This window comes from Leopardus geoffroyi, chromosome B1 (assembly GCF_018350155.1).
Source record: "Leopardus geoffroyi isolate Oge1 chromosome B1, O.geoffroyi_Oge1_pat1.0, whole genome shotgun sequence".
NCBI classification, from domain to species: domain Eukaryota; kingdom Metazoa; phylum Chordata; class Mammalia; order Carnivora; family Felidae; genus Leopardus; species Leopardus geoffroyi.
In genome coordinates, this window is record NC_059327.1 from 58,558,795 (window position 1) to 58,580,117 (window position 21,323).

Consider the following 21,323-nt stretch of genomic DNA (forward strand, 5'->3'; position numbering starts at 1 on the left):
ATAAAAATAAAAACAAATAAAAACAAAATTTTTTATATTGATTATATGTTGAAATGCTACTATTTGGATATAATGGGTTAAGTTAAATATCTTAATGTTAGTTTCACATATTTCTTTAATATGGATACTAGAAAAAATTTAATTACATAGGTAGCCCACGCTTTATTTGTTGGACAGGCTACTCTGTCCCTATCCTCTTTGAAGTCAGAGGTGATCCATCTGTAATGGGGAAGGCATATAGGCTCTAGCTACTTACTGTTCAGTCTTCTCCTTATGCTCTAATCTTCTGCCTACCTGTGTGCTAGTGCATTTGCAGCTTTATAAAGTAGAATCATGGTCTTGTTTGGGAAAGGCTGAGAATGTTGTAGATACAGGAGTCACTAAAACTTAAGGCGTGGTAAGTATTAAATTGTAGTACCCTCGGGGCGCCTGGGTGGCGCAGTCGGTTAAGCGTCCGACTTCAGCCAGGTCACGATCTCGCGGTCCGTGAGTTCGAGCCCCGCGTCGGGCTTTGGGCTGATGGCTCAGAGCCTGGAGCCTGTTTCCGATTCTGTGTCTCCCTCTCTCTCTGCCCCTCCCCCGTTCATGCTCTGTCTCTCTCTGTCCCAAAAATAAATAAACGTTGAAAAAAAAAAAATTAAAAAAAAAAAAAAAAAAATTGTAGTACCCTGGAGTAAACCTTATTACCCTCCCCTGGTTGTGGTTCTATATTATGTCCAAGATCATTTTTATTTATCTCTACTTTTTTCTACCATTCTAGACATTAGATCCTTCTGTGGTTTAATGATTTTTGATTGAGAAGTGCAGCAAGACATAAAGTTAGGGACCTAATACATATTTTTTTCCTTCTCATTTTTTTTTTTTTTTTTTTTTTTTTAAGGGACCTAATATCACCTTGCTTTTGCCTAGGTAACTGTGGCTGGAAGTATAGTTGACTGGCAGTATGTTAATGTGTGACAGTGTTCAGGAGATCACAGTGTAGTCTGTTCCAAACAGTTTCCCTTTTGAAGCTGCTTAAACATAACATTCTAACTTGGCAATTAAGATAACCATTTATTGGGGTGCCTGGGTGGCTCAGTTGGTTAAGCATCCAGCTTCGGCTCAGGTCATGATCTCACAGTGTTTGAGTTCAAGCCCTGTGTCGGGTTCTGTGCTGACAGCTCAGAGACTGGAGCCTGTTTCGGATTCTGTGTCTCCCTCTCTCTCTGCCCCTCCCCTGCTTGTGCTTTCTCTCAAAAATAAACAAACATTAAAAAAATTAAAAAAAATAAAGATAACCATTTATTGAGCAATTCATAAATATCATAGACTGTATCAATTGATGTATATATAGTAACCCTCACTCCACTCTTTAAAGTAGGTCTTATTTCCATTTTCACGTGGAAACTAGATTTCAGACTTGGGTCTTTCTGACTGTAAAGTGCTTGCTGCTAACTAAAGAATAATTACTTAGCTAGGGGCACCTGGGTGGCTCAGCCGGTTTAGCGTCCAACTCTTGGTTTCCGCTCAGGTCATGATCTCATAGTGGTAGGATCAAGTTCTGCATTGGGCTCTGCACTGGGTGTGCAGCCTGCTTACGATTCGCTCTCAATATCTCTTTCTCAGTCTCTCCCTCTCTCCCTCTCTCTCTGCTCTTCCCCTGCTCACACACACATGTGCTCTCTCTCAAAAATTTTTATTTTAAAAATTATTAAAGAATAACTGCTTAGCTAGTTGTCTTTTACTTTGGCACAGCCACTGTGGCTTGGCTCAAGTGGTGGTATTCCAGTTGGTGGTAATAGAAGGGTAAAATAAGGGGCGCCTGGGTGGCTCAATCGGATAAACATCTGACTTCAGCTCAGGTCATGATCTCACGGTTTGTGGGTTCAAGCCCCGCATCCGGCTCTGTGCTGACAGCTCGGAGCCTGGAGCCTGCTTGGGATTCTGTGCCTCCCTCTCTTTCTGTCCCTTCCCTGCTTGCACTTGATCTCTTGTCTCTCAAAAATAAACATTAAAAAAAATTTTTTTTAAAAAGGGTAAAATAAGTATTGAAGCTCTTAAATCATTATCTTGAATAGTAACATTTAAGACATTTTTGAGTAGTTAATTTAAGACTTCATTTAGGTTTTAAGTTTGGGCTTCTGTTAAGCAAAATTTTGTGGAAGTTTTTATTGGTGGAAGGACATATTTTTCTTCACACTGGTGGGGAGCTGAGTATTTTCATCTCTGTTCTTTAGTATTTTAGTAGCTCAGTAATTGTTATAAATTGCTTATTGTTTTGTAGTCCATTTATGACTTGCCTGAAGTGAAAGTGGAAGACATCAGAAAAGTGATAAACTTTAAATATGAAGGTCTTCGCTTCCACACCAACTCTAATTGAGTTGTAGTGGCTGCCTCGAGCACTGTGGTGAGATTCTAAGGTCTTAGCTACATCTTCCCTGGGTGCAGGAAGGAACCCCTTGTTTTCCATCCTTAAGAAGGTTTTTGATGGAGACCTAATCTGTTTCCTGGAAATGATTGGCACTGATTTTTTTCTCAAGAAAAGGAAGCTTATGAAGTTTATATATAAAATCTTTTTAAAAGTTTCAAACCAATAAATATGTCACCTATTTATAGCCGGGAACATAGGTGATGAGTGTAATTTGGTCAGTGTGATACGGATCTACCAAATGTGGGAAAAGGAACAAAAGTACATTTTGTGATCTCACATACAGCATACATTCTGTACAGTTGGTGCAACTGAGTCAAACATATTCATATTCAGAGGTTAAAAACCCTAGTATTTCTTTACCACTTTTTTTTTTTCAACATTTACTTATTTTTGGGACAGAGAGAGACAGAGCATGAACGGGGGAGGGGCAGAGAGAGAGGGAGACACAGAATCGGAAACAGGCTCCAGGCTCTGAGCCATCAGCCCAGAGCCTGACGCGGGGCTCGAACTCACAGACTGCGAGATTGTAACCTGGCTGAAGTCAGACGCTTAACCGACTGCGCCACCCAGGCGCCCCTCTTTACCACTCTTAATAATAGGTAGTACGAATAGAATATTGTGCCTTATACATACAACTTAAAATCATGTACCATGCTTAGGTGTGACTGTTCATGTTCTAACGAATTTTCCTCTCCCCCCAATATAGGAGCCACTTGGTTTAGAAATGTGTCTTTGTTGGTTTAAGTAACATCCATTATTTTCATTATTGGATTATCCTCATGGAAGTAGTTTGTCAAAAAGGTATAGTCTGTCAAGAAGGAAGTTAATTAGATACTGTTCAGTACCTTCATTCTCATATGTATCCTGAGATCTGATGCACACTGGCATCCAGAAAGTGGTAAAAAAAAAAAAAAAAAAAAAAAGTTGAAAGCTCTCCCAAAAATGTTAAACCACTGACTTTTTAGAGAAAATTTCTAACGTTTATCTATGTTCTTATATCAAATTACAGTTTGGTAAAGGTTTAATTCGGCAATGATTTTTTTTTAAGTTTATTTATTTTGAGAGTGAGTGTGTGTGCACTCGCCTGTGAGAGGGGTAGAGAGGAGAGAGAGAGAATCCCAAGAAGGCTCTGAACTGTCAGCGCTGAGCCTGGCATCGGGCTTAAACCCATGAACCGTGAGATCATGACCTGAGCCAAAATCAAGAGTCAGATGCTTAACAGACCGAGCCAACCAGGTGCCCCTTGGCAAGGATTTCTTATATTGTTGTCTTTTTCTATGCATGTATCTTTTTAGTAGAATACGTAGGACAGGGCAAAAAGGAGTACACTTTATGGTCTGTTTTGATGTTTTGTTGTTTTAATCCAATTCCTGATAAGAACTAGCCTGGAGGTGGGCTACATAAGGTCTCTGTATGTGCCATATATTTCGTTTTTTTCCAACAAGATGGAAAAAGATTCTTAGTGTGAGGGCAGTTAAAACAGGGTGGGTCAGGTTTGTCCAGTTTGCTGATCCATGGACTAAGCTACTGAAAATCTTTGAAAGCTTATATATCATGGTCACAACTAGATCCACGGTAAAATAGTCTGAGTTTGCTAAAAATCTTTTTCGTTAGGCCATTTTTATCTTAAGAGACATTATAAGATTGCCATTCTAAATTATAGTGCCACCCAAAGTGGTATCTGTTGTACAAAAACTGATCAGGAAAAACCCAACTTAATGTCTTTTTACCTTTGATGATGGGTGATCATCTTTTTATATTCTTGGTTTCTTACAGCCAACCTCAAGAAAATTTGCAAGACAATTGTTGAGGCACCAAGTGATGAGGACAGACTAAAAGCTTTTGCTCCCATTCAGGAGATGATGACTTTTGTGCAGTTCGCTAACGATGAATGTGATTATGGGATGGGGCTTGAGCTGGGAATGGATCTCTTTTGTTATGGCTCACACGTGAGTAAAATCTCTACCTCCCAACCATCACCAGACCTTCCTTACTTTCCCCACCCTGCCCCACATACGGGCATACTCAAGCATGAGCATGGGTAGGATGTAAATACAGCTTATGTTTCAGAATGAACTTTGGGATAAGCAGATGTCTGAAAACATTTATTTCAAACTCATCTTGTATTCTGCCAAAGGTGGATACCAAGATTATTTGCCTTCAGGTTTACATTTAAGTGAATTTACTTATTAGATGCTTATATATGTATTTACTTACATATGCCCTTTAGTTGGGTATGTGTGTGGGTATGTACACACAGCTTTCCTGGGGCTCCGTTTGTTTTTCTGTCGTGGGGGGGTACTTGTTACACTTGAATTCCTAGATGAAGAATAGATACTGCAGTAGTCCCCCACCCCGCCTTATCCCCGGTTTCACTTTTGGCAGTTTCAGTTACCCACAGTCAACTGTGGGCCAGAAGCAGATGATCCTCCTGAGATATCATCAGAAGGGCAGTAGTAGCCTAACACTGTATCACTATATAGTGATGTATAACACTATACATCACAATGCCTACATCATTCACCTCACTGCATCTTATGTAGGCATTTTATCATGTCACATCATCATAAGAAGGATTAGTACAGTATTTTGAAAGTTACCAGATTCATATAGAATTATAACCATATATCCTAATAGAAGCTATTTTATTATTCTTGTTACTCTCTTACCATGCCTAATTTATGGAAAAACATAGAATATATAGGGTTTATAGTTTTAGGCATCCACTGGGGGTCTTGAAACCTAACCCTTGTGAATAACGGGGGCAGGGTGGGAGGCTACTGTGTCTTAAAATAGGCTTTTTTTTTTTTTTTTTTCAACGTTTATTTTTGGGACAGAGAGAGACAGAGCATGAACGGGGGAGGGGCAGAGAGAGAGGGAGACACAGAATCGGAAACAGGCTCCAGGCTCCGAGCCATCAGCCCAGAGCCCGACGCGGGGTTCGAACTCACGGACCGCGAGATCGTGACCTGGCTGAAGTCGGACGCTTAACCAACTGCGCCACCCAGGCGCCCCTTAAAATAGGCTTTAAATGAAATTATTTAAAATAGGAGGGGTTTTTTGTTTTTTGCTTTCTTTTTTTTTTTTTTTAATCATGAACTTTGCTTATTCAATAGGAAAAACCTACTTAACAGTTAACACAGTGTTTATTCACCATAGCTGCCTAAAGGTTCACCATAGCTGCCTAAAGGTGTAGAGGCTGTAACCTATTTCTGGGGCTAAACTGTTTGGTTTTAAATCACATCTTCCCCACCTAGTAGCTGTGTAAGACTGGGCAGTTTTTCCAACACTGTCGTATCTGTGTCCCTTAGCTATAAAATGCCTGCACACATGCACAGACCTTCCTCATTTAACCTGCCATGTCACCTACCAAGCTGTTCTGTAGACAGCTGTAAAGACCAAGACTAAACGAGCAGCTCTGTAACTTCACATATCACAACCACCTGGAGGGCCTGTTCAAACACAGATGGGTGTTCTGCCCTCCTCCTCCCCCACCAGTTTTGATTGAGTCATTGGGTGAGTCTTCTGAATTTGGACTTCTGACCAGTTACCAGGTTAAGCTGATCCACTGGGCAAGGGAGTCTATTTTGAGAACTCTGCTCTAAACCGTATTACTGTATTTCTCTGCCTACCTTACATATGGTTATTAGTAAAAATAAAATGTTTAACAGCCAGAATCACAGTCATTGGCCAATCACAATAATGCCAGGCCTCCCAACAAGCATGAATCACTGTAATTGAAAATGGTTGTGAGAACTGAAGAACATGTGAACAGGTTTGGCACAGTACTTAGCATAGAGTAAGTGTTAAATGTTAATTTAACAAAAGCAGTGCCAGTTTCTCTTCAAGTATGTGTATATGTAATAGCAGTAGTCAAGTCACTTGGTAAACCTAAGGCAGTGACTTAAGGGGTGGAGCAGAGTTCCGTGGTGTGTGGAGGAGAGAGAATTTGAAGATAAAAGGGAGGGAGTAAGTGTGATTTGAAAACTCAAATCCAGCATACATATTCTTACAGTATCAACTAAGGGAAAATAATGATTTAAAATCTTAACTGGTCGGGATACACTAGAGCAGGGAAAAGCATTTGAGCATATAGTTTGGGGCAAGTAAAAAGGATGATAAACCTTACCTAAGGTTTATCTAAGGGAATAAGGAAACCTACAATTTTTAGATTTCTTCTGAATTTTCTTCAAGATGTGCCATCAGTCTTTTAGAACTACAAGACTGCCTCTTGGACAGAATGCTAAGTGCCTGTGTCATTTTACTGTTCCTAGTCAACTGAGAAAGTAGCTAAAACGATGGGAGAGTATGCTTTGTTAAACGAGCTTTTGCAGGGCTTGTTTTGCTACTCACTAGGGCATCTGCTATATATTCTTGTTTAATGTTATGTTCTTTTGTTTTTCAGTATTTTCATAAAGTTGCTGGCCAGCTTTTACCTCTTGCATATAATCTGTTGAAGAGGAATCTCTTTGCAGAAATTATTGAAGATCATCTGGCAAACAGAAGTAAAGAGAACATAGACCAACTTGCAGCATGAATGAGAGTTGGCTTTCTTTTGGTGTACAATATTTTAAAGCATAAGTGTTAAACTTGTGAATTTTTTGTTTTTAAGGAATACAGAAAATAAATTGATGGAAATATTTACTAAACACTTGTATAAAGTTCTAGCTGGTTTCTTTCTTGTGCTGTAAGACGGTTAGTCATCTAAATGGTGATGCCCTAATTACATGTGAAAGGCAACCAAGGTTGTCCTCTGACATGTCACAGGAAGTCACTGTCTACTGCCTTTAACACGTGGGCACTAAAAATTTATCTCTCAGACTAGAATTAATAGCCATAGCTTTAAGTACTGCATTTATGGGGGTGCCTGGGTGGCTCAGTCAAGCATCCAACTCTTGATTTCAGCTCAAGTCATGATCCCAGGATTGTGGGATCAAGCCGTGCATCAGGCTCAGCACTGCTTAAGATTCTGTCTTCCTCCTTTCCTCCCTCTTTCTTAAAAAAAAGGAGGGTGGGGTGGTGGGGAGGACACAGGAAAAGCAAACTTGGAAGGTACCTGACCCCAGACGTACCACAGCTGCATTTTAACAGTGATTCATCCAAGTGATTCATATGTAGTCTGGGTACCTATTAGGTATATTCTGTAAAGCGGTTCTTGGACTTACTGTATTTACTAATCAATATAGCAGAGAATATTGACATACAGTATAGTGTACTAATCACTAGACCATTAATTTAGATTTTAAGGTTTTTTACAAATTCTGTCAGTGGATTTCTAGTACAAATCTGGATACAACTGTGTTTTATCAGATTCACATCCTCTTTAAACCTGAAAAAATGTCCTTCACTTTAAAAATAGCAAACCATGAAATGTAAAATAGCAAACTGGGGATTGAGCTGAAGAGCATATAAACTTTTCCCCCTTCTTATGAAGTTAAAGGTAAGAAAGCCCTTAGGTCCTCAAATAACCCCCACATTTGCAGAAGATTGACTTGACTTACCCAAAGAACTTTTGTTGAACAGCAAGTCTCCAAATTCACTTACTCTGTCAGCTGCCTCCTTAAAATAACTTGAGATCCTTAACTCTTTTTCATCTCAAGTATGAGATAATTAGAAGCAAACACTTTCAGCCAGGATTTTTAATACGAGTAGCTTGTCTCATCTTCCCATTTAGGCTATAAGCTTTTTAAGAACATACATTTTATCAGTATATATTTCCCTCAGTAATGCAAACCTTTGAAAAATATGTATTTGTTGAATAAAATGACCTTATTCCATACTGCTGGATGCCAGATAAAAATCACACTAGCAAGACTTGGGAAACTACTTTGAGATGCCCTTAAGAATTCTTCTCAGACAACAGAATGTCTTCGGTCAAAAATCTCTACTACAGCCTATACCTAGTACCTGCTCTTCCCATGGCCCACATGCTGCCTTTGTAGGCCATTAAGATGCTTTCTTAGAGACGTTTTATGTAACAGCTTACTTCGCCAAACTGGAAAGATCTTTTTATCTTCCCTTACATTACTGTACCAGAACTTTTATAGTTCTGATGGGGAAGTAGCAAGAGGTTTAAAGAACTGCCACATTTCAGCTTAAGAATCTGTAGGTCCTGGACCCATCTGAACTGTTAGCTGGTTTATATTAAAAAGATTACATTAGCTCACACATACTTTGATTAGAAAAGGTGACCGAATCACATTTGGTCTTAATCGAACATTTTAGAAGCTCTTGAGCTTTTTCCTTCAGATTTCTTCAGTTTCTAAGATACTTAATATTGGGGACAATATTTAAAAATAGTTATATCTTTTAAATTTTTTTTTTTCAACGTTTATTTATTTTTGGGACAGAGAGAGACAGAGCATGAACGGGGGAGGGGCAGAGAGAGAGGGAGACACAGAATCGGAAACAGGCTCCAGGCTCTGAGCCATCAGCCCAGAGCCCGACGCGGGGCTCGAACTCACAGACCGCGAGATCGTGACCTGGCTGAAGTCAGACGCTTAACCGACTGCGCCACCCAGGCGCCCCTAAAAATAGTTATATCTTTTAAATACTGATTATTCAAATAAATTCAAACACCTTATATCAAACCAATCTGCTTGGCTTGAAATACTAGATTCCTTAAATTTTGCCATTTCTTGATCCTATAGTTTCATACAGTTTAGCTTTTTAAAAATATGCGTTCTTGTGATCAATAATACGGATTCAAACAGGATTTCTTATCAAGGAACAAATTAGAATGAAGGGGGACAAAAAAAGATCAGCTTTTCATCCATTCCTTACACAAACCTAACATGAATGTGTATTTTCAGAAAGCTGGGTGCAACAGCCAAGATTCAATTGGAAACCAATGTCAAGAATATGGCCGTTATAATCTGGATACTATAGTTGTGGATTTATAGTCTCAAATTCCCAACTTGTATCAGAGGGCTGGAACCATTTCAGGAGGTACTGACCTTCCAACCATTGAACAATTTTTCATTGAAGAGTAAGCTCCTTACAATACCGAACCTTTTTCTCTCACTGGAGCACAGTCCGCTGAAACCTAGTTTGCTAAATATTTTTATCCTCCTGGGGTGTGGCCATCCAACAGCTATGGTAGCTTCCAAATGCTGCCTACTTTTCTCTGAGAACCCATACATTCTAAGTGCCTTTACTCATGAATGAAGCCCCTTGACCCAGTAAGAATTTAACAGAAAATCACTATCCAACTCAAATTTAGCTAAGTTCGCTCCTGGAGCTTATTAATAACTTTCTAGATGACCTCTCAAATATATGTAGAAAGATACACCCAAGGAAATCAATAAAAGCTCTAAAATTTTATCCAAGGTAGTGCTACAAACTGTGTCCTCACAATGACAAATACCCAGTATCTATGTAGATGATCTTTCCCATAACCTAAATCTCATAGTTTATTCGGTGACCTAGACCGGGGGTCAACAAACTGGGGCTGAGGGCCAAATCTGGCCCACTCGTTTTTGTAAATAAAATTTTATGGAGAAACAGCCACACCCACTCATTTGCATATTATGTGTGCCTACAATGGCAGAGTGGTTGCAGCAGAGAGACTGTAAGACCCAGAGCCTAAAATATTTACTATCTGGCACTTCACATAAGAAAATTTGCTGACCCCTGATCTAGACAGTGCCCCACTTTAGCCATCAACTCTAAAGTCACACCCTAGCCCTTGTCAGCACCAACAAACCCCCCATAATCAACTTTAAGCATCCTACTGTCCAAGACATCAGCACCCATCTTTTCATCTCTTCCTCCAGTCCCCAGCTCCAACCATTTTCCAACCCCACCACAACCTACAACAATTCACCGATCTAACAGCCTTTTTCACTGTTCACTTCATATTCTTGCTTCCCTCTTCACCCAGCCCTTATATTCCACTCTCCATTATCATACTCCCACATCTACTCCACTGCCCCCTCTCTCTTTAGTTGTACTTATGTTCCAAACTTAAGCTTGATAAAAAGCTGCCTACTCCTACTTCTGCTCAGTATCCGGGGGTTAGGGGAAAAAATACAACCATGATAATGGGCCTCCTTTTAACCTCAAGTTGGTCATGCTGCTGCCCATTGATACCCCTACTTTTGCATCTTCTCTCAAACACACACCACCTCCCAGCCCTCGGTTTACTTGAGAAAAAACAAACTTCCTCAAAATCTCACTACACTACCAACTACCCAATATACTCTGCCTTTTCCACATTGCTACAAATGGTGCTCAATGTCCCCACTATGTGCACAAGATGCCATCCCCTCCTGCCTACTCAAGGACCTCTCCTTAATCAATTTTCCCTCCCAAACATTCCCATAAACAACACAAGTTATAATATCCTGCATCTTAAAAACTCTACCACACATCCTGTTTTTCAAAAACTCCAGAAGAGTTGGGAGAAGCTGCCTTCAATTGCTTTCAATTCTGTTAAACCCATTCCCATCAGACTATTGCCTGATCTCACTGAACCTGCTTTGGTAAAAGTTGTCCATTATCTCCACACTGGGCAACTATCAGTCCCCATTTACTTCACTGATCAGCAACAACCAAAAACTTGATCCTCCTTGAAACTATTACTCACTTGCCTTAAGGGGAATACCTTTCTCTTAAAGGCACCCCTCTTCACCCTCCCTCATTGGCTGCTCCCTCTTTTGCTGGCCCCTCATGTCCTCAAATCTAAATATACACGTATGTCAATGCTCAGTCCCTCCCTGGCCACTTAATCCCATGTGATTTCATCCTGACTCAGGATGATGATACCTCCCACATTTTCTTAGGTCTCTCAGGCTGGACCTTTCTTCCAAAACTTGAATCTCATATATACAACTGCCTATTTGACATCCCCACTTGGAAGTCGAAAAGACTTAAAATTTCATGTCTAAAACCAAAATTCCTTACAACCTCAAATCTATTCTTCCTAACGTCCTTACCAATTCAGTCAGTGGTCATTCTTCTGTAGTTACTCAGGCCAAAAGCCTTGGAGACACCCTTTACTCCTCGTGTATCACTCCACACTCAATCCATTAGCAAATCCTGTCTAGCCCACCTCCAAAATGTCTAGAAACCAGCCACTTCAATGACCTCCACCAGTTCCAGTCAGGTTCAAGCCTCTATATCTTACCTTGATTATTCCGAGAGCCTTCTAATTGGTCTTCCTGCTCCCACCCCTACCCAATATAGTCTATCCCCAACAAAGCAGCCAGAGATCATGTTAAGTCAGATCATGTCACTTTTCGGCCTCGCTGGCTTACCATTTTAGTCACAGTTAAGTCAAATTCCTACACCCCCAACCTCTTTCCTCATTTCCCACCCCACTCCCCACTCCAGCCAGTGACCTACTTGGTATTCCCTGTAACTGTCAGGCATACCCTACCTCAGGATGTTTGCATATACTATTTCTTCTTTTTGGAACATTTTTCTTACAGGTAACTGTATCATTCCCTCACTTTCTTTAGGATTCTGCTCAAATGTCACCTTATCCCTGAGGCCCTCTATAAAAATAGCATCTTCCCCATTAGAATGGGAATTTTTGCCTGATTTATGTATGCTTATAACGGTGAGGGGCACGCCAAAAAAAAAAAAAAAAAAAAAAAAAAATTGCTGAATTAACTTGTGATATTTATCACCATCTGACATACCATATATGTTTCTTCCCCTAATGGAATGTAAGCTTCAATGAATGATAGCACAGCATCTATCATACAGTAAGTACTTTTTTAAAAAGCAGTGGGCAGGGGAGGGGTGTGTCTGTGTGGCTCAGTTGGTTAAGTGTTTGATTTCGGCTCAAGTCAAGATCTCATGGCTCTTGAGTTTGAGCTCTGCATCAGGCTCTGTGCTGACAGCTCAGAGCCTGGAGCCTACTTCAGATTCCGTGTCTCCCTCTTTCTCTGCCCCCACCCCCAACTCGCATTCTCTCTCTCTCAAAAATAAATAAACATTAAAAAAAAAAAAGGAATGAATGATCAAATAAAATGAATGATAAAAAAAATCTATCCTGGACTTTTTAGCAAGTGTTTGACTTTTTACTAAGAGTTTCATATTAGACTACTGAAATCTTTTAGGAATTCAAATGTTACCACCTCCTTTCAGGCAGTTCTCTTAGCAAATTTACAGAGTAATATTTTCAAAACATTTAAATCATTTACATGTTTTATCTATATGCTAACAGCATAATTTTTCTTTTTGAAAATAAACTGAAGTGAAATCTTGTGGTAAACCTGCGATTTCTCGCTGACAAGTGGAGGCTCTATTCTATTGCTGGAAGTATGTACATCCTGTTACTCAAGGCAACATCTATTCTCTTTGCTCTTTGCCTGCAAAGTATAGAAGTGGCTTTGTAACCTGAGAGACACATCTTATTTACCACCCCTCGGAGGCTGCATGCCCCAGGCATATTGGCCTGCACTGCATAGAGCAGCAGTCAAGTGCGAGGACTGTTAGAGATATAATTAAAGGCCAAACCACACATTGTCATATAGATTTTAATAGATTTTTCTGATTAACTCATCACAGTAATCATTTTTACTGTAATGATATGCAGCTTTACTACACTAGTATAAATAAAAACAGATAAATACAGCTCTAGGCAACATCACAGATTAACAAACTAAGCATTCTTCATGAACCAAAACTGAAAACAATTATTAATAAGAGATGCTGACACCCTTGCCCATTCTCATCATACCTTCTGAAAAAGGGTACTCCAATAAGGCGCTCCACTGATTATATTGGTCAATTAATTTGCCAATTAGCCAGGCACATATATTTCATGGTCTCTAGTATTTCATCATTTGGTTGAAAAGCAGACACACCTCAACATATCAAAAAGAAAAGTGGAATAGATAGTATTACCCAAGAAAACCACTGAATGCATTAAAGATATAACACTTTTCCTGTATTTTAGCAGTAAGACACATCAAGGGATAGAAATACACCGAGAAGAAAATTAATATCCACCTTGAATATCCACCCTGAAATGTCAGTCTGTGAAGCAGGATGGGCAATGAAAGAAGGACCTGAAATCAAAAAGGACTCATGGAAAATAAAATACATGTGAGGTCTGATGTTATGAAGCTATCTGCAAAGAAACTAGTTTCTCCTTTGAAGGCTTATAACTCAAGAGAACCTATTTAATAGCCAATGCTGAGTTCACACTGCAGATACACTTAGGACAAGATACACGGGTAAGATACACAGAAGTATTGTTTAGAAAAGATTTCACTCTGGATGGCCAAATGAAGGGATCATTAAGAAAGCTTGAAGTTTGCCAAAGGGAGGAAATAAACTAAGATTCAAAATACTGATTTTAGGCAGATAGCAAAACTAAGAATATTCCATGAAATTCCTAAAATGTTGCTCAACTTTCAACTGTCATTCTAATATGGCTTCATGATCTAATAAAGCTTCAAGATCTTATAGATACATTATTTTTAAGAACTAGGAAGTGAAGAATCACTTCCAAAATGTAAAAACGGCTTATTGCCAGTTATGTTTCAGAAAATGTCTGTCTGCAAAAATTCATTTCCTACCAAAAATGGGTAAGCCCAGAATATTTAGGCCAGTCCTACAAGTAAACCTCCTTTGCTGACAGTGAATTAAGACCATGATCAAGACAGACATTTCCAAAAACAAAAATCCCAGACACACTCTAGGACATTTTCAACGCATCCTGCAAAACTCTGCACTGTGGATATTCAAAACAATACTCACTGATGGATGTGACAAACCCAAAGAATCAAAGGTTATGTTCATATTAAAATTTTAACTGCTACCTTTGCAGTGGTTTTCAATTTTTTTTTTTAAACAAAAAGGTTAATACCATTTAACTTTTGGTTTTAATCTGCAAAGTGATTTGTCATATTTTAACTTTCTAGTTAATGAGTCAAAATGTATACAGGTCAGAAGACATAATCCAGAGGATGGCAGTGAAAGATCAGAAAAAGGTTTATGTACACATTGAATCATAGACAAATAACCACAACCTCTTTTTAAACCCTTGTTCCCATTGTAAACTTTGTTCATAACTCCATATTTGTAAGTCTGAATTAGTCTATAAAAATCACATTAAAAAGGTAAAATTATTTAAGCGCGATATTAACTGATCTGTATTTTATAAATTTTAATCCATAAAAATATAAATAAGAATGGTAAATTTTTAAGAAAAGAAATATACATTTAGTGCAAGTTATGAATTACATTTCTTCTTCAGTGTCAGCAATAAAATATCTTGAGGAAAGAAAAATGATCTAATTTCAAGAAAAAAAAAATTCCAGTGTTTAAACATGCAATTAATTCCAGATACAGTGAAACAGAATACTTCCTTCTCTTTACTGTCAAAGCAGCAGCATTTTGTTTCTTTATGCTGAACAGTACTTGTATATTATAGTAGTTTTAGAATAGAAAATTTGCATAAGACCAGGTCACATTATCCATAAAGTCTGAGCAGGAAAAAAACAAAAAGAAAACTGTTTATCCTTAACAAGTCAAGTTTCATTGTTGTTGATTCTGAACCACAATGCACACAAGCTGAGAGCTTTTGTTCACACTTCATTCGAGATTTTACCTGTTTGATTAGCCTTTGTTGCGGTACATGAGACAGCTCCAAGCATTCACTACATGGTTAATGGCACAAGAAACACTCCCTTCTTGCGATGAAACTTCAGTAAAATCACAGTACATCTCAATATGAGAAAGGACTGTTTCAAAAGGGTACACCAATTTAAAGAGGTTTTGTTGCAGCTCAAGAGAGAAAGAGAGAGGGAGAGAGAGAGAGACAGAGAGAGAAATAAAAGCTCTTCTGGAATGTAGAAAGATAATGCTTAACTATATAAGTCATGAATTAAACAGAACAGTTTTGATACAAAAGGGCAAGACCCTGCAGTCTTATAGATGGCTCAATTCAAATAATCCCTCCAGAATAGGGACTGATAATGCGTCTTTGCAAAATGTTGGAGTAACCGGCCAGGTGCTCCAGGACTGCGGCGTCCTCTCCGTTGAGGCTCAAGCCTGCACTATCACGGCACGTCCTCAGCTGAATGCATCCAGTGCAGAACCACAGGAGATGATTTGCTGCTCTTGGTTAGATGGGGAAATACCTCACTCGTCTCCTTCTCTCTCTCCTTTCCCTCCCCAAACAACTCCTCCATGCCACCAGCATTATTTGCAAACCATGTTGCAAAAGCCTGGGTTTTATATTTTCCTTTTTTTTTTTTTTTTTAAAGGAGGAAAAAAAAAGTAGACGACTCCTTCAGGTTAAAGAGTTGTGCTATTCAACAAATGAACTTCCTCTTCTGTTTCCTCTCTCTCCTCATCTATAGGATTCAGTTGAACATTATTGAAGCGGGGTCTTGGTTTGCCGTCTGGGCCATATGACGGAGGATATCTTTTTTTGTTATAATGCCAAGGAGGCGCCTGAAAGGAATAAGCAGAAGAGTGCTATTTAAATAAAAGGGAAAAGAAAAGAAGAGCTAAATCTATAGCTAACACTTTTTGTTGACAGGAACAGAGCAAAGCAAGCATCGTGATTTTGTATTTTCAGAAAGTGTTTTACTGGTAAAGATAATTAAATTAGCCAGCAACCATCCTTTGATATAAAAGTATTATGGTCACTAATAAGACAATGTCCTTTCCACTGAGACTCTGAGGACTGCATGCCTCACTGAAGTAGAGGTATTCTGATTAATGTATGCCAACAAAAAAGTAACAAAAAAATGGGAGGACGTATAAAATAAGAGATGACACTGATCCCATTTGAGAAGGAAAATTAATTCCCATGACATCAAGAAAGCAGTAAAATGTCTGATGACCAAATCTCAATATTCCACGGTTTTAAAACCAAACTTAATCAACTTTAAAAAATAATGTAAAGATTGCCCAGTTGTATGCAGAATCTTCATGAAAGCACATACAATTGAGATAAAATGCATATAAAATGGTCAACAAAGAACTCTAATCCCAAACTTCAGAGCCCCAAGAATAAATCTATAAGACAACCCAAGTTTCTAGTACACACGTCAATGTTTTCCTCTTTTGATTTTGGCCAAAAAAGTTAAGATACAGTGCTTTTATGAAAGTCTTGGTTGTTAATGCTCACATTAAAAGATAGGTGAAAAATCAAGAAGCAGTCCTAAAAGATTATTATAGGTGAAGCAGAAAGCAGAATGAATGAGTAGCTATTTATTATTCTGGTTAGTAGTTTTTTAAAAAAGGATGCATGAAACACTTGTGAAATATTAGCGAACAACAGGAATACATAATCAGTTGTACTTAAGCAAACTGGGACAGGTTTTATATAGGTATGACAATTGCAGGGCAAAATAATTTCAGGCATTAATAGCTAAAGCCAGACGATTTTTTAGGTTATATGATTAAGATAATTCAAACTTTATCTTTAGTCATGAAACCACTAGGACATAAACCCGGTTAAAACAAATGCATTTGACCTCAAGAGCTGCTCACAGCATTCTGGAAACATCATACAAAAGGGGCACACACATAAACTAGGTACAGGTTACTAATGAAATGGCAGGACACACATTCTTGATTGTGAGGGTATGCAAGGTGTAGCAGAAGAAGAATTAATGCCAAGATCACAAATATATACAATATTACACTCTAGTTAGTGTGCCCATAAAAAAATCTGTTTAACATTCAGCAATTGTAACATTGCTAAGCTCCATTAACAATCATTTATGAGCTTAGATTTACCACAAGACTACCACAAGATTAGGAAACATAAAAAAAGAAAAAGTGTTCAGTGGGTTTGGTGGGGCAGACATTTTTAACCAGTCAGGCATCTTCTGAGACCGGTGTATCCACTAAGGTAGACAGACTTGTGTTTACTTTAAGAATGTCCAATGACATTTACTCATTTAACTACCAAACTGTTTACAGTTCTTAAATTGCAACCAATGATTTTGATGAGAGATGGTAACTTTTGCTTACTTCCTGTGAATGGAATTTTACAAATATCTAAATTTATCTTACAGACATAGTTTACGAGATAGAAATGTTAACTGGCAGCATATAGGATTTTTTTAGTTCAGCAGGTATCTGGGAAAGAGAGAACTGAACAGTTCACAAGTTTCATGCTTCCTGACTTCTAAGGTATCTAATGAGGAGATCTGATATATCTAATCACCAAGGGTTCGACGTGCTGCTTTAGTTGCTCGAGATGCTCTAATATGTTCTTCTTTGTGATGATCCCCAAGACAATCCTGAAACAGATCATGTTATGCTAATAACTGTGAGAAATCAAAGTAAAAAAGGTTCCAATCATAATGATAAAGAATGAGAGAAAAAATAAAAACATGAACCATAAGAATGCTTTTAATGAACTTTAGAAAAATAAAAACAAAAATGATTTGAAATCCCAGGTCCCATTTGCATAAATTCTACTGACTTTCATAAGAGACATGATACTATTTTTAAATATTGGTGGGTTGTTTTCCTTTTTAAATTAAAAAGCAACCCTATAAAAGTTCACAATGAAGACTATAAAGAAAAGCAAAAAAGAAACAGTAATAATACACAGCTATAAACCTCTAAAATTTAGTTTCATTTTCAGTGTTCCTTCTTTAGAGGAAAGTATTTTTCTAATTGCTAAAAAGTTAACAATGCGGCAGCTATGATTTGGATCTACCTCAGCAGTGAAAAGGTAGAGGCTTAGCCTTAATTGTCTATGAAGAACTAAGAAATCCCTTGGATCTTACTATTATTTCAGATTAAAATTGATGGCAATGTGCACTTAAATAATGCCAACCAATATAAAACAAAAAAAACAATTTTCAGGACCTGCTGAAAGCCACTTCCTAAAATAAACTAGTAAGATGTGTTTATGATTAGGGGTCAAGATGACTTTTACATTATGCACTTCATTTTCTAAATGATTATTTCTCAGTTAACCTACAAGCAAAATGATGGACATAAATTCTCACAAGGATACTTGTAAATAATTCAATTTATTAGAACAAAATCCTGGTTACTGGTTTTAGAGTGGAAGCCAATGAATTCTACTACAATATATGGCAACACAGATAATGAATGTCAAAAACCTTAGAAAGCTTTAGTCATGAAATTCTGGAAGCCCATCCAGAATGCCCTTCAGGGTAACTAGACATTTCCCTGAGGATCTAGTTAAGTCAACTTTACTATTCAACTGCCCTTGAACATTCTGACTTCTTCAAGAATGTTACCAGGGTATTTCACTTAGTCAAAGTAGTCTGGGACTAGAGATGTGTCAGTTATGACACAGTTATTAAGGATGATGCCTGGGTGTGGGGGTGGGTAAGCAGGAAGAGCAGAGATTGGGAAAGGCAGAAATAGATTTTCTGCTAATGTTTTCTCATTATTTAAAATAATGTACTGACTTAAGAACAAAGATAAATTGCAAAGTTCTCCGAGCATGGGAACAAATTCTCCCTCCAAAAAGGCTTAGAAAATGCACTCATGAAATAAAAAATGGATACATAAAAGAAGCACTTAATCACTCAATAGATGTTCTTCTCTAAGTGTGTGAGGGAAAATAAAAAACAAAAAAACACATCAATTCATTTTAATTTATAGCTGGAGTTAGGAAATAAATAGTTGACAATTAAATAGTTTCAGTTTAATTCTTACTCATTCTTTTCTATCCAATTATATACAGTGATTAATTTCAGTTAGTATATTAGTAAGCTCCACCAAATCACAAGATACAAAATGAGGAAAGTTACAAATTTATGAAGGACCAAATGGCAAATTTAGAGATTTACAAAGTAATCTCTATATTACAAAGTAACGGCCCTAAAAAAGGAGGACAAACGTGTATTTCCTTTCCAATGAAGAAGAGTGATTTGAGAATAAAGCCAGGTTCACTGCTACTTTATTAATTTCCGGAAGTATAAAGAAACTCAATACAAAATATAACTTACATAATTTGCTATTTCCCTGTGGGGCTAATAAGCAATGACGTAAGTATAACAGAGCATGACCCAACATTTTCCCAAAATATGTTCCAAAAAGCACCAGTCCAAGGAGTTTGGCCCTCTTTCCTCCATTAAAAAAGAAAAAAAAAACAAAAAAAAAACTGCATGTTCAAACAAGTTTGGAAAACTGTATTTCCTATCATCCCTGAGATTCAAATAATATCAACATTATAAGTTTTGAGATATTTCACGATAAAGAAACCTCAACTGTATTTAATCCAGTAACTTCTAAACCTATATGGTCACAAAACTCTTTCTAAGCAATGCTTATTTAACATCCTGCTAGTTCCACCAACACTAAAAAGATTTTGAGAAATTCTGCTAATTAAAATATAAAATACGGGAAATATATAACTGACATCTTTAAAATTCACAGACACACTTCCCCCTCATCTCTCTATTCTCATTTTCTACTTGCATCTACGAGTCTGGACTTGTTGCACCTCTTTCCCCAAACAGTTACTTTCTACCTCTGTGGACCCAATATGAACTATAAGATGCTGACAGTTATCCGGATCTTCACACTATCCACTAAAATACAGAAGGTATGATTTCTTTTCTAGGTTTAAATCATTTAACTTCAAGTGAGAATAAAATGCTCTACCTTCCTTACATACTGCAAAGAAAATAAAGACCCAAGAGCTACCACTCCTAATGATCTCTTTCTTTCTCTCTCTATATATCGACTTATTTTCCTTGAAGTACAGAAATAAGGAATTATAATCAAGGCAATTAAACATATTCTTTTAGAAAAAGCTACCCCCTCACCAAAGCTTTCTTATAAACAGGCAATATCAGGTAAGATTTTAATTAGCTGTCCTCTCCCACCCCCATTTTTTAAGTTTTACACTTTAAGTATTTTCCTTTGTAATATTTGTGCTGCCAAAAATCTGGAAATTAAGCAGCAAAGTGAAATATGGTAACTGACCCATCCAGCTTGGTGATCACAGGTAATCATGACTAGAGAATGACATTTATATGTGTTAGCACATAAAAGGACACACCATGCCAGGCAAAGACAGTAACTGGAAGCAAGTAAAAATTGTAACAACTCCGCTTAGTTTCTAACTGAGCCATTTATAATTAAAAGGGTCCCCAAAGCAGTACAAATTCATAAACAGCTACCCCATTTAACATGTATTTATTAAGTTTTTAAACAATGAAGTTTGGTACTACTATTATTATATTATTTTATATTTTTTTATTTATTTTTGAGAGACACAGAGAGACAGAACAAGTGGGGTAGGAGCAGAGAGAGAATGAGATACAGAAAACAAAGCAGGCTCCAGGCTCTGAGCTGTTAGCACAGAGCCTGATGCGGGGCTCGAACTTACAAACTGTGAGATCATGACCTGAGCCGAAGTTGGACAGCCAACCGACTGAGCCACCCAGGTGCCCTGGTACTATTATTTTTTTATTAAACATTAAAAGTTATCATACATCTCTTCTCCAATCAGTATCTGTGATATTTAATAATTTGAAACTTCCTGCCTTTAATCAAGAGTTTTGTACCTTCAATATAATTTATTTCACACTATTTAGAGTGATTTTATTTTATTTATTTTATTTTTTTGAGGGAGGGAGAGAGAGAGCACAAGCAGGGAAGAGGGAGAAGGAGAGAGAGAGAATCCCAAGCAGGCGCCACACCCAGCGCAGAGCCCAATGTGGGGCTCAATCTCACAGCTGTGAGATCGTGACAGGAGCTGAAATCACGAGTCAAATGCTTAGCCGCCTGAGCCACTATTTAGAGTGATTTTAATTGGTTAGCATAGTGAAAACACTGAACTTGGATCTAATTCTCTACCTTTATATTTCTATTCCTAATCTAGTATGGCCTAATGTATTGTTCAAGAAAATTGTAGTAGTTTAAGAAATCACAAAGAAAGAAGATACACTCTACTGGTCATTAACAGTGTAAAAGCAGCAGCAAGAGATCGGGTTCT

At 37.8% G+C, this 21,323-nt stretch overlaps 2 protein-coding genes across 5 annotated transcripts in view; one reads left to right on the top strand and one right to left on the bottom strand.

The window, feature by feature from the left end:
- LOC123590286 (histone PARylation factor 1) overlaps positions 1–7,071 on the top strand; it is a 30,045-nt gene extending 22,974 nt beyond the window's left edge. Inside the window, exons 7-8 of the mRNA XM_045463271.1 lie at positions 4,187–4,359; positions 6,816–7,071. Coding sequence (XP_045319227.1) covers positions 4,187–4,359; positions 6,816–6,947 — 305 coding nt within the window. The 3' untranslated portion in view covers positions 6,948–7,071. The remainder of the gene's footprint in view (positions 1–4,186; positions 4,360–6,815) is intronic.
- A 5,810-nt stretch (positions 7,072–12,881) lies between these two features.
- Positions 12,882–21,323, bottom strand: part of CLCN3 (chloride voltage-gated channel 3) — a 97,641-nt gene continuing 89,199 nt past the window's right edge. For 2 of the 4 annotated variants that reach the window (XM_045463283.1, XM_045463291.1), the window contains 2 exons: positions 17,556–17,631; positions 12,882–15,826 (listed from right to left, as the gene is read on the bottom strand). In XM_045463283.1, the coding sequence (XP_045319239.1) occupies positions 15,668–15,826; positions 17,556–17,631 (235 nt within the window). In that variant the 3' untranslated portion in view covers positions 12,882–15,667. The remainder of the gene's footprint in view (positions 15,827–17,555; positions 17,632–21,323) is intronic. The other 2 variants (XM_045463298.1, XM_045463310.1) reach the window with 1 other exon arrangement.